Source organism: Oryza sativa, chromosome 6, assembly GCF_034140825.1.
Source record: "Oryza sativa Japonica Group chromosome 6, ASM3414082v1".
Lineage (NCBI taxonomy): Eukaryota > Viridiplantae > Streptophyta > Magnoliopsida > Poales > Poaceae > Oryza > Oryza sativa.
In genome coordinates this window covers 459013-472186 of record NC_089040.1, presented here as the reverse complement: position 1 = coordinate 472186, position 13174 = coordinate 459013, and the positions used below count along the sequence as shown (strand labels likewise).

The 13174-nt window shown below is 51.1% G+C and overlaps 1 protein-coding gene across 1 annotated transcript; it reads left to right on the top strand.

The window, feature by feature from the left end:
• The first annotated feature begins 7493 nt into the window (after positions 1-7493).
• On the top strand, positions 7494-10004 carry LOC4339855 (BAG family molecular chaperone regulator 7). The gene is made up of 3 exons (XM_015788700.3): positions 7494-8374; positions 8675-8950; positions 9535-10004. Exons 1-3 carry the CDS (start codon positions 7589-7591, stop codon positions 9739-9741), a joined length of 1269 nt encoding a protein of 422 aa, XP_015644186.2. The 5' UTR covers positions 7494-7588; the 3' UTR covers positions 9742-10004.
• Positions 10005-13174: the final 3170 nt, after the last annotated feature.

Genomic DNA, 13174 nt, shown 5'->3' with positions numbered 1-13174 from the left:
GCGGGGAGAGGGCTAGGGACCACGGGAGATCGCAGGAGGGGGCTAAAACGATAGAACGGAGCGAGGGGGTTGCATTTTATAGCGGAGGGAAGCGAGCCGAGCACGGGAGAGGGCGGAACGGCGACGGGAATGGCGGCCGGCGGCAAAGGAAGGCGGCCGGACTTGGCGCGTCCGTTCCCGGCGATTGGGGGCGCCATTCAAGGGGGAATTAAGGGGGAAAGAGAGAGGAGGGAAAGGGGATTAATTCCCCCTAATCAATTTGGGAATCCCATGCTTGAATCGCGCGGATTTGAGGGAGGAATGGCGCTAGGGTTCACGGGAGAGGGAGAGAGGACGGCCGGGCGGGAGGAGGACGATGACCCGCCTGACGCGCGGGCCCCACGCGGCCGGACGCGCGGTCAGCGCACGCGCGGCGCGCGTGTGCACGGCCGGCTCGGCTCGGCCTGGCTTGGGCGCGGCTTGGGCCGGGCGGCCGGCCCAGGAGGAGAGGAGGGGGAGGCGGCCTGGGAGAAAGAGGGAGGAGGAGGGAGTGGGCCGGGAGGGGAAGAGGGGCCCAAGAGGAGGAGGGAGAGAAGGAGAGGGAGGAGAGGGAGACTTCGGCCACGGGCCGAGGGGAGAGAGGGAGGACTTTGGGCCAGATTATTTTTAGGTTTTTTTTCTTTTTAATAAACTCTAATAATTGTTTTTGTTGCTTAATAATTATTTCCGGTGCTCTGAAAATTCCACAAAAATTTGAGGGCTCTTTTTAGACCAAGGAGAATTTAACAAAAATTCTCCGTGCCACATTTGAATTTTTCTTGTACGTATTTTAATGTTTGCCAATTTCTTTTCGAATTTTAATTAATTCTATTATTCCTTTTAGGGAATGATTTTTATTTCGGGATGAATTTATCAGGACGTGACACGGCGGAACAAAAGGGCCTATCACACGGACGGCTGCTGAAGACTGCCTCCTCTACTCCTCGTCGGCCTGGCTGCCTCCTGTAGTCGGCTCCTCAGTCGAAGAAACGTCGATCGGCTGACGCGAAGGGACCGGCGGAACCTGTCGAGGGCCGGCAGCAGCACGGGCCGCTGGCGGTGGGGGAGCTGGGTAGTGGAAACGGAACACGGTGGAAGAACCAACAACACGCTTCCGCGCGGTGCGGATAAAGCGTGGGCCACGGCGGGAGGAAGCAACTGGGGTGTGTCCGGGGGTGTAGGAAGGGCTAACTGGGTGTGGGTAGGGAGAGTACACTGGTGAGTACGGCGCACGCGAGCTGGGGGAGCGCGGGCCACTAGGAGTGCGGGCAGAGCCGCGGGAGCTGTGGGAGGACAGGTGGCTGGCGTGGCAGAGGCGGCCTGAGTCCCAAGAGATAGTGTCAACTGAGGTGACACCCTCCACGGCCAAACGGGCCTCCAAAGCGGCGTAGCGGCGGGCAAGGGAGCGGTAAGCCTCAAGGAGTAGGTCGTGCTGAGTGGCCTGAGCCTCCGAAAGCTCGACCATGCGAGTCAGCACTGGCTGAGACTCGCTGTACGGACAAGGGTACCTGGCGTCTGAGTGGCCAGAGGGAAGGCGTGGAAGCTGCCGGAAGGCGGAACCTCCGAGACGGTGGCTGTAGTCGTGGGCCAGGCGACGAAGCGCAGTCCAGGAGAGGTCCTGGTACGCGATCTGGAGAGTGGGCCTGGCCACAGTGAAGTGGTGGGGGCGAAGGCCAGCTCCGTGTATACCTCCACGGGGGTAAAGGTACACAGAGAGCGAGCGACGGCAACGGTCGGGGCGGCGCCGGCTAACTACGGGGAGTCTACTCAAGCTACTACCGAAAGCTAGGGGGAGGAGATGGAGCGAGGAGGAAGAACGGAGAGGGACACTACCGTGCGGGACGGGGCGCAGTGACGAGAGGCCGACGGCGCTGGAGTGATCTCTCCGGCCTCGGGCCGAGGAAGAGGAAGAAGAGGGCGCGCCCGGAGTCCCCTTCCGCGTCCACGAACGCACCGGCTCTCCCGACGCTTGGCGATGGACGGTAGAGGCGAGGCAGAGCACGGGAGCGGCGGCAACGGTGAGGAGGCGAATGGGAGAGGAAAGGAAGGGAGGGGGAAGACGGGTTTAAATGGGCGGCAATGTCGGTTTGAGAGAGGGGAACCGACATGGGCGGTCAAGCCGGCGAGCTGGCGCTCCGGCTAGCGTCCCAAGCGGCGACAGGAGGTGACGCCGGCGAGAGGGGAAAAAGGGGAGAAAAAGAGGAAAAGGAGGGAGAGAAAGGGGGCTCGCCCCTTTGCCGATTCGGGAAAAGGAGGAGGGAGCGGGGCGACTCGGCAGGGGGAGAGGGGCTCTCTGCCTCCGCCCCTTGGAGGCTAGCGCGCGGAGTGGCGGGGGCCGGGCGATGACGACGGCGATGACGGTGGGATGGTTTGGAGCGGCGCGACGACACGGGCGACAGGCGCGGGCTGGCGCGGCAGGGGGTGACGGCGGCGGCGACCAGGCGGTCGGCCACTCGGCACGCGCGCGCGGGAAGCAACGGGCGGCGCGGCTGGGCAGCGGGACCGGGCGACGCGGACGGCACAGACAACGCGGCTCGGGCGGGAAACCACGCGGGCGCGCGCGCGAGCAACGGCGCGCGGGGCCGGCTTTGCGAGCGGGGAGCTCGCGCGAGAGGAGGGGGCGCTCGGCGCGGCTCTCGCACGCGCGAGCAGCGAGCGGGGGGGGGAACGCGCCGGGGTGGGGAGGGAGCGAGACAGAGAGAGAGAGAGAGCGGGAGAGCGCCCGGGGGGGAGAGGGAGAGATGGGCCGGGGAAGAGGGGAAGATGGGCCGAGCGAGATTCGGCCCATCGACCTCGGGGGAAGCAAAATAGACTTTTGCGGAGGAATTTGATTTGGAAGGATTTGGATTCGGAATTGAACTCGACGATAGATCGGGGATTGAGATCTTGAGATGGCACGGACACTAGACAACAATCAAAGAAACAAATTTCACAATTAGGGTTTTTAAGAGATAATTTTCCCGCTAGGCGCCACGACGGAACGGGCGCTACAGTTGAGTGGTTTGGACTTTGGAGAGGCTCCTTGGCATGTTATAGGGCAGTGAGGGGCGGAGGCATGATACTTCTATGGGGTGTTTAGGCTGAGTTCGACACTTTATCTTCCCAACCCATATCTTTTGTTTTTTTTTTGCGGGGAACCCATATCTTTTGTTTTTGTAGCGCCCGTTCCGTCGTGGCGCCTAGCGGGAAAACTATCTCTTAAAAACCCTATTTGCGAAATCTGTTTCTTTGCTTGATGTCTAGTGTCCGTGCCATCTCAGATCTCAAATCCCCGATCTATCGTTGAGTTCAATCCCGAATCACAATCCTTCCCGAAAGTCCCTCCGCAAAAGTCTATTTCGCCTCCCCCGGGTTGGATGGGCCGAATCTCTCTCGGCCCATCTTCCCCTCCCTCCCCGGCTCTCTCTCTCTCTCTCCCTCCCTCCCGGGCTCACTCTCCGCTCTGCCCGCGCGCCGTGCGCGCGTGCGCGGCGCCGAGCCGAGCCCTCCGACTCGGCCCCCGCGCGCCGTTGTTCGCGTGCGCGCGCCCGCGTAGTCGCCGCCCGTGCCGCGCCTGCGCCCTCTGCGTCACCCGGCCCCGCTGCCCTGCCGCGCCTGCCGCCGCGCAGCCGCTCGGCCCCGCGAGCCAGCACGCGTGCCCGAGCCGCGCCGCTCAAATCGCCCCCGCCGTCATCGCCGTCGTCATCGCCCGGCCCCTGCCACTCCACGCGCTAGCCTCCAAGGGACAGAGGCAGAGCTCCTCCTCCCTCTGCCGCGTCGCCCCCGCTCCCCTCCTCCTTTTCCCAAAGAGGCAAGGGACAAGCCCCCTTTCTCTCCCCCCTTTTCTCCCTTTTTCCCTCTCGCCGGCGTCACCTCCTGTCGCCGTTTTGGCCGCTAGCCGGAGCGCCAGCTCGTTGGCTTGACCGTCCAATGTCGGTTCCTCTCTCCCAAACCGACATTGCCGCCCCTATAAACCCAAGCTCCTCCTCCTCCAAATCTCCCTCGTTTTCGTCTCTCGCCGCCACTGTCGCCCTGTTCGCCATCGCCGTTCGTCGTTGCGCGTGTCGGAGGAGCCGGCACGAGCAAGGACGCGGAAGGGGACTTCGGCCGCGCCCTCTTCCTCCTCTTCCTCGGCCCGAGGCCAAAACGATCACGTTTCGCGCTGTCGGCTCTCGTCACTGCGCCCGCCCGCACGGTAGTGCCTCCCTCCGTTCTTCCTCCTCGCTCCTTCTCCTCCCCTTAGACTCGGGTAGTAGCACGAGTAGCCTCCCCGTAGCTAGCCGGCGCCGCCCCGACTGCTGCCATCGCTCGTCGTGTGCTCGCCGCTGTCGCCGCCCGAGCTCGGAAGCGCCGCTCGTCGCCGGCCTCGCTCGGCACAGCTCCGCCCAATCCAACGCTAGCATCGGATTCCCGTAGCCGCGTAGATGCTCTCGCCGCCGGGAATCGGCCCCTCGTGACCTCGTCGCCGTTTCCCCCTTCTTCCGCCGCCGGTTGCCGCCGCCGCAATTCGCCGCCGTCAAGCTCCCTCCGGCGAATCCGAGCCGTTGGCTCTTCTCCCCTCGTCTCGTGCAACCACCCGGTGTGCTCGCTTTCGCCTGTATCGCCGTGGTTCGCTCCGCCGCTCGCCGCTGTCGTCCGCCGTCCGTTCCGGCCGGCGTCGTCGTCTACCTCCCGCCGGCCCGCGTGGCAGCCACGTAGGCGCCACGTCGGCGCCAGCTCGGCCAAGACCGGGTCGAGCCGACCCCGGTCAGCCGCTCCCTCCGGCCCCGCTCGCAGGCGCGGTCCACCGCGAGCCGTGAGGCTGCGCGTGGGCCCGCCGCATCCGCGTCCTCCGCGAACCGCGCGCGTGCACCGCGTCCCTTCCCCAAACCCTAGCGCACGCCGCATACTCCCTCCGCACGGTGAGCCGAGCCGCTGACAAGCGGGTCCCACCCGGGACCACGCGAGGTGAGCCCGGTCCACCGTCTCCCTCTCTCCTCCCTTCCTGCGCGCGCTCTCGGCCGCCTTTTGGGCCGGCCGGCCCATTAAGCTCGGCCGAGCCGCCCCTTTTCTCTCGGGCCGCGCCCTAGCCGCCCGAGGGAAGTCTAATTTCCCTCCCTCTTTTCTTTTCTTTTCTTTTCTTTTTCCAAAAGGATTTAATTAAATCCTTTTCCTTTAGACCAAAAATTCAATAATCTTAGAAATTCAATATCTTCCCAACCGTAAGTCCGTTTGACTCCGTTCAACTTCCAAAATTCCTCAAATCTCGAGATCTATCTAATGGCACGCTTAGAGGTCATTAATAGGGCTTTATTTTTGCCATTTGTTGAGTTGTCCCGTTTTGCGTATAGTTTCGGAGCCCGAAGACCCGCAGTGCGAGGATTTCGTGGATCAAGCTCTAGATCTCGAGCAAGGCAAGCCACCTTTGAACATCTTGAGCCTATATTTGAATTTAATTATGTTTCTTGAAAAATATTATGCATTGATAGGATCGCACTTAATCTGTTTGTCCCGTCTGCAAGGCAGATTGGCGGACCTACCTAATTTGTTGCATTTGATCCTTCCTTTGTTAATTTTTATATCATGTCCCCTTGTAACCATCTAGTTACGCCTCGATATTCGTGCACCCTGTGCGAGTATCGACGGTCGCCTTCAAACTTAAAATCTGAAAAACTTCTTGGGTAAAACTTGGGTTTTACAAAAGGCTTGGAAAACACGACACCTGGGTCGGTGCTTGCGAACTAAATGAATTTCCAAAACCACGGACCGGGGAACATACCGGGTGTACGGTTTCCCGCTCTCGCACTTAAGGACCGTTTCCTTGGAATTTCATCCGAACATAAGACAAGTATGACCACATGGGTGGAATGGGACACCCCTGGCTAAGTAACTAACTTATCAGGGGAGCCTTGATGCCGAGAGACATGTGGATTCGCCGGGGTGGTATCGGGGAGGACCCCTGGGCATCCTGGCACAGTATGGTCTGGGACCTAACCTGTTGTTGGTCTGGGACCCCTCTCGTCGGCATATGGTAAACCTGTGTCGGCTTTAGAAATGCCTTGTCATGAAAGCTTGGAGGTCTACCGACGTGGCTGATCCCCACAGGCTGGGTGATCCGGGTTAGTAATGTCGTGTGGGTAAAGTGTACCCCCTCTGCAGAGGTTAACAAACTGTTCGAACAGCCGTGCCCACGGTCATGGGCGGATGTGAGGTGATTCCTAGCGTAGTTTTGTTTGACTACTGCCTTGTGAAATTGCTGTTGTGAAAAGGGGATCGTTGTTTGGAAAATCTGCAGCTGATGGGATCAGCTAGGCCCGGGTGGCCGTTTGAAAGTTGTTGGCCGGGTGCCAATCTTGATCAATTTTAAAGACTGATACATTGCACATACTCCGACCGGACGAGACGCACTGTCTCATCCGTGTCGTTTGAGAAGCACTCACTTAGTTGTTTTCAGAAAAGAGTTCAAATAAAATCAATTGCAAAAACAACAGCCCTTTCTTTGAAGCCTGCATTAAACACTTATTTCCCATGGCTTGCTGAGTACTCCCGTACTCACCCTTGCTCTATATAAATAATCCCCCCTCCCCCAGTTGCTGAAGAAGATGAAGTGGATCCCGCTGACGAGGAGTTCTTCCAGGAGCAAGCCGGCTACGATGAGTTTTAGGGTTTCGGCCTAGTTCCCAGGTCGCGCCTGTATTGTTTGGTCCAAGTCTTGGCTTCCGCTTCCCTTTTGTAATGCAGTTGTGAGCTCGGGATCTGTCCGCAGCCCGACTTGATTGTACTCCTACTCTATAATAAAGAGACCTTTGTTGCTGTGATAATCTGTCTTCCTGTGATACCAGCACTGTTTCCTGGGACTGGTATCGATTAACAGGTTAATTTGGAGCGTCACGGGCTAGTTCCGGTCGGGACTAGTTCGGGGCGTGACAGTTTTCCTCGTGCACGCTTTTCAAACTACTAAACGGTACGTTTTTTGCAAAAAAAAAAAGTTCTAGATGAAAGTTGCTTTAAAAAAAATCATATTGATCCATTTTTCAAAAGAAAAAAAAAGCCAATATTTAATTGATCATGTGTTAAAAGATCACTCCGTTTGTGTGCAGGAGGGATGGGTTCCCATCCTGCACCGTCGAACACAGCCTTAGTGCTGGGTCTCGGCTACTCGTATGAAACTAAGTGGAAGGGAATGGAGAAGAAGTTGGATGGTTTGATTCATATCCATGTATAAGTTGATATTAAGATATTTCCAACGTAATGTTTTTTCAGTATTGGATTTTAAATAATTGAAATCATATATATAAAAGTTGTGCATGTAAAATAATTTTTATTCCCTAATAAACCGTTTTGGATTAATATGGGCAACCAAACCGTTGTTGTGCATCGTCTTGCATAGAGAAAAAGGCGTTTCCCGGGCTGAAAAGCGTATATCACGAAGACGTATTCATCTTCCGTAGAGAAGAGAACCCCACCACGTTTGACATTCCATCGCTTTCCCCACCCCATGGATGGAGTACCACACCAGATCCGATCAGATCAGATCAGCAGATCACCAAGTCTCCTTCACACTCCCACTCCAGCGGCAGCTGAGCAGAGAGCTCCACCGCCGCCGGCCACCATGAGTTCTCACCACCGCTACGCCCACCTCCTCGACGACCCCTTCTTCCCCTTCCCACCGCCGTCCTCCTCCTCCTGCCCCTTCCTCTCCCCACCCGCCGCTTCCTCCACCTGCCCATTCTTCGCCCTCGACTCCCCCTTCGCTGCTGACCCTTTCCATCTCCACCCCTTCCTCCCCACGCCGCCCACTAGCTCCCTCCTCGACCCCTTCCTCCTCCACACCCTCACCGACCGCGTCTCCCAACTCGAGCTCGCCCTCGCCGCCCGCGCCCCACACCCCAGGCCCACCAGCAGGAAGTGCACCTATGTCACCGAGTCCACCGGCCGCAAGGTCAAGTGGACCACCGAGGACAAGCCTCGCGCCGGCGAGAGGGTGCTCAAGTGGGAGGCTGAGCTCGACTCCCCCTACGACGATGGATTCGACCGCAAGTGGAAGTGGGAGGCCAAGGCCAAGACCGCCTCCGCTGCTGCCACCAAGCTCAAGTGGGCCACCCACCTCAAGGGCAAGGGTTGCCTCGAGCCATGGTCACACTCCTACACCTGGGAGGAGGACTTCTCTGCCACCGACGACGACGACGACGAGGAGATCGAGGACCAACTCCATCACAAGGCCCTGCAGGATCACAGCAAGCTCAAAACCAAGGCCAAGGACGACAAGAAGAAAAAGAAGAAGGACAACAACACCGTGGTGGTCAACAAGGAGCAGAAGAAATGCCCCTTCTCCGTCAAGATCGAGGAGATCCCACCTGAGGAGGACAACACCGCTGGATGCGTCGCCATTAGAAAGGTGACCACTTTCTCAAACCCCATCTTTTACATTACATGTAGTCACCATTTCGCTCGCTGAAGATCACACTTTTATGTGATTATTTCCAGAAAAAAAGATTGTATCTGTCATAATAGAGGGGTTTGGTTTTTACAGAGATACTACTAGTGTCTGCAAATTAGATGTGCATCGGTGCTCTTGCTGTGGGCATAATATGGAAATATTTGTTAGTTAGAGAACAACCAACCGATTGATTCCTCTTGTTTCAAATGTACATTTATGCTGACAATCCTGCATTTTCCTCCCCTCATTCGATCAAAGGCTTTTGCATTGGGCAATGGCAAGGCAAAGAAGAAGGAACTGTCCCCACAGGATGCGGCATTGCTGATCCAGTTGAACTACAGGGCTCACCTGGCACACCGTTCACAGGTGCTTCGCTGCCTGCGTGATCTGGCTGTGGCTAAGGCCAAGCTCAAGGAGATCAGGTCCCTCTTCTATAACATCTCTTACAGGCATCGCATGGCACATGACCATGAAGAGCGCCAAAGGTTCACTGAGAAAATCATCGTGCTGCTGCTCACTGTAGATGCGCTTGAGGTGAGCGTCGGCCTTCTATTTGTTTGCCGTCACTGTTTCTGTTGCATTATCAATCTGCAACCTCTATGGTTGGTCCAAGGGCGATTAATCCTTTAGGGATCTCTGCATAGGTTTCCAATGCTGCTTTATCACCTCAAGTTACTGATTAGTCCTAATATTAGGGGAATCAAAGCATGACCTAAATATTGCAGCTGCTGTGCATCTCTTTCTTATACATATGGTTGTGAAACACTAGTTGAATATTAACCAAATTAATATGCATTTCCCTTTAACGCACAAGGAGATGAAGGGTGAGCATTTATACCTAGTAGGTAATAAAATGTCTGCACATCTCATCAGATTCAGATGTATAGCTAATTAAATCTACTTGTTTCTTCTTTATATGTTGCTCATTTTCAGTTCTTGCACATAGCATACCTTATTTAGTCTCACATTTCCTGAAGCACAAGGATGTTATATGATATCACCGCACAGGGGTGCTATATCATATCACCTTATAATAGTTGGCCTTTGATCTCGCTATATGTTTGGTGCTTCTTGTCCCTGTGGTTCTAAAATTATATTTTGTGGTTGGATCTTAACAGGGTCCTGACTACATGGTGAGGACAGCAAAGAAGTCTATGCTTGATGAACTTGAAGGTATGCTGGAGATTGTGGACCCTCAGCCACCAGGGAAGCAGAGGTCGTTGACCCGCAGGAAGTTCGATCTTCCAGAAGGAGGGCCGATCACAGATGAGAAGATGGCCGGTGTGAACAATGCAGTCAAAGTCATCCAAAAGGGAAAGAAGTAAGAGGCCATATCTCATCTCGTCTAGTGGTTATCACGCATATGATGGAGCTTGTAGCACTGTATCATCATCATCATCATTGTAGCACTGTGATAACCACCGTTGTTGTTTTCAGTTTGTTGAGGAACACATTGTGCACTATGCATGGTAGTCTGATTGTGCTAGCTAGCAAGCACTAAGCAGCTGTTTGGTCCGGACGTCCAGCCATTTTATTTGCTTTGTACTCGTATGCTGTTGTTATCCAGATGTTGTTGTTGCTCTTGTTAGGATCTCTGTCGGCTGTTAAACTGCCAAGATGCCCTAGTTCCATTTAAGCTGAGCACTGCCGCACTGGATGTGTGTGCGCCTGTGCGTGCCTATGGGCTATGGTGTCGTTGTGGCCTTCATCGGGCCTGCTTAGTTAATTAATTGCTTCCCTGATTCTCCAGTCAACTGAATAAATCATCAATTCATCATATCTTACCTACTCCATCCGTCCAAAAAAAAAAGGCAAACTATAGGTTTCCGTGTCCAATTTTGACTGTTTGTTTTATATGAAATTTTGTTTATAATTCGTATTTTTATCGTTGTTTGATGATTAATATTTTATGCGTCACTTGTCTTTTTAATTTTTTTTAATAATTTTTTCAAATAAGACGGAGTAGTATGCATATTGGCTTTTGTTTCTTCCGGCCTACTGCGCCCATCACATTCTACATATACATGTTTGATCAAGATGCTACTGTAGTAACTACATGTAAATAGAACATCTTAACATGGATAGGCAAAGTAGGGAGAAGGGAAAGGAAATTAGGTCCAGTTTAGTTCCCAAACAAAATTTTTTCACTGTCACATCGAATGTTTGGACACATGCATGGAGTATTAAAAGTAGATAAAAAAAGAAAACCAATTATACAGTTCGCCAGGAAATCGCGAGATGAATCTTTTAAGCCTAATTGTGCCATAATTTAACAATATGGTGCTATAATGAACATTTGGTAATAATGGATTAATTATGCTTAATAAATTTGTCTCGCAGTTTCCTAGCGAAATCTGTAATTTGTTTTGTTATTAGACTATACTTAATACTTCAAATGTGTGTCCGTACATCCGATGTGATATGTATGGGTAAAATATTTTGCCAACTAAACAAGCCCGTACGAACATTCTTGTTGTTGGGCTTGGGCTATGAAGCCCAACCAAGTAGGTCAAATTTGATGGTTTGATGCTGTTTCTTAAATCTAGCAGTACTACTAGTATTTCAGATCGTACTTGCGAACAAATTACTACAGTAGTATGTACTTACCACTCATAGTAGTAAAATAAATTAATTGATGGAAAATAGAACCAGTACTGAGGACTAGTAGTATTAGGTAGGTATACTGAGTAAATTTTTCAGATTTGGAAATATGACTAGATTTTGGAAATATGACTAGATGGAGGGAGTATACTAGTATATGTACCTTAGAGCAAGTTTAATAGTATAGCTCACTACTAGTTCCAATTCATCTATAGCCAATCTAATAGCCAATTCGTACAATAGTTGTTTACTATACTATTAATATATGGTCCCACATGTCATACACATATTGTGTCTTGGAGTTCGTGTTGTAGCTGGCTACAGATCTGTAGCCCGCTGCTCTTCTCTCTCATCTTTTATCTTATTAAAATATATTTATAGCTGGCTAATAATATGCTATTGTATTTGCTCTTATCTTCTAAACAAAATACTCTCTCGACATCCCCATGTTCAGATTGAATCAGACAATATTTATACACTTGGAATGGAAGTAGTACTAGGTAGGTATTGTAGTACTCCATTTCTCCCAAAATATTGAGTATATTTCATCGTAAGTCATTTTCTATTACTGATATTTCGCTTTGAACCATCCTCTAATCAATATTTTTACTTGGAAGTGAGTAATCTTGCCTTTATTTCAATTTAGATCATCTAGACTCTTTTATTTCAATTTAGATCATCTAGACTCTCTTCTTACGCATATGAATGACCTCGAGTAGGCCGGCTCCTATTCGTCAACAAGCTCTCTGTTTCTTTAACATATGACAAATTGTACGTAGATGGATAAAAAAGTTAAGGATGACTCAAAAGTACCACAAATATAAAATTACCCGGTCTAAAGTGAAAGCATTATTTAGAAAATGATCCAAAACAGAACATCGATAATAAAAAGTGGCAAAAAGTGAAATTTACAATAAAAATATAATTTTTAGAGTGGACATGTAGCTAGGTAGCTACTCCTTTTGTCCTGTAAAAATAGTTTTTATACATGAATTTGGATGAAAGCTATGTATAGATTTATACGTAGAAGTTGAATTTGTAGGACGAATGAAGTATATTTTAGAATGAAGGTGGTATACATATGAAATATTTATATTTTAGCTTTTTAAAAGTTTTATTTTATAAATAAATCTTTTAAAAAACTTATTCTAAGGAAATGAAACATTTTTGTCGGTATTAGGGGCTTTTGTGCCGAAGTTCAATGTCAATGTCTATTAACGACCGTCCAAAGCAGGTGTAATCTACGGCTTCGGTTCAAAAAAAGCGAGACAAAATCACCGACCTTGAAAAAGAAAAGGAAAACCAAAATTACAATTACACAGTACTCTCTCCATAAAAAAAATGGTAAATCTAGAACTGGATGTGACATATTATAGTACAATAAATTTAGACAAATGTATATCCAGATTCGTTATGTCATAACCAGTACTAAATTGGTTTTTTTATGGAAGTGAGAGTGTACTTCACTGGAGTAGCTCCATTGGTAATAATAAAGAAAAGAAAAGAAAAGAAGAGAAAATAGTTAAGTAGGGTATCTCCGGTTTGAACGCGGCGCGCGGCCAAATGCGGAATCATACAATTCTTTACTCCTTCCTTAAATCCGTTGGTTTCGTTTCCGTTGTTTATGCCTCGGAAGCCGCATGCATCTCCTTAAATCTTCTTCTTGGCCGGCATCCGCCATCCCTAGAAAACAACTCACGAAGAACGTGGCCATGCCCATGCCAGCTTTGATTGATGAGTAGTGGAGTACACTGGACTGGACTGGACTGAAGGAGTAGTTGTTGATTGATACCGATTTGTCTACTCCACCACATGATCAGCACGAGCTAGACAGGCAGGCACAATTAGCTGGGAATGCGACTCGATCCTCGTTTCACGCAGTCCATCAAGGAGAAAAATAAAAGCACTATCTTGCTTTTGGCTATTTTCCTTCCTTCCAGCAATATATACCTTGAAGCATATGTAGAGAACATGTCCCATGTGAACAGGTATGTTACACTCTTCTCTGTAAGGGCATTACCTTATGTTATAGTTAAAGGTTGACTCTATTTTTCCTTTGCTCTTGCTTTCTATCTCTGTAAATTTAATGTAAATATCTTGAGCACGTGTAAAGCAAGCTCTTGTATTAGAGCTAACACTTTTTCTCTTTTTTCTATA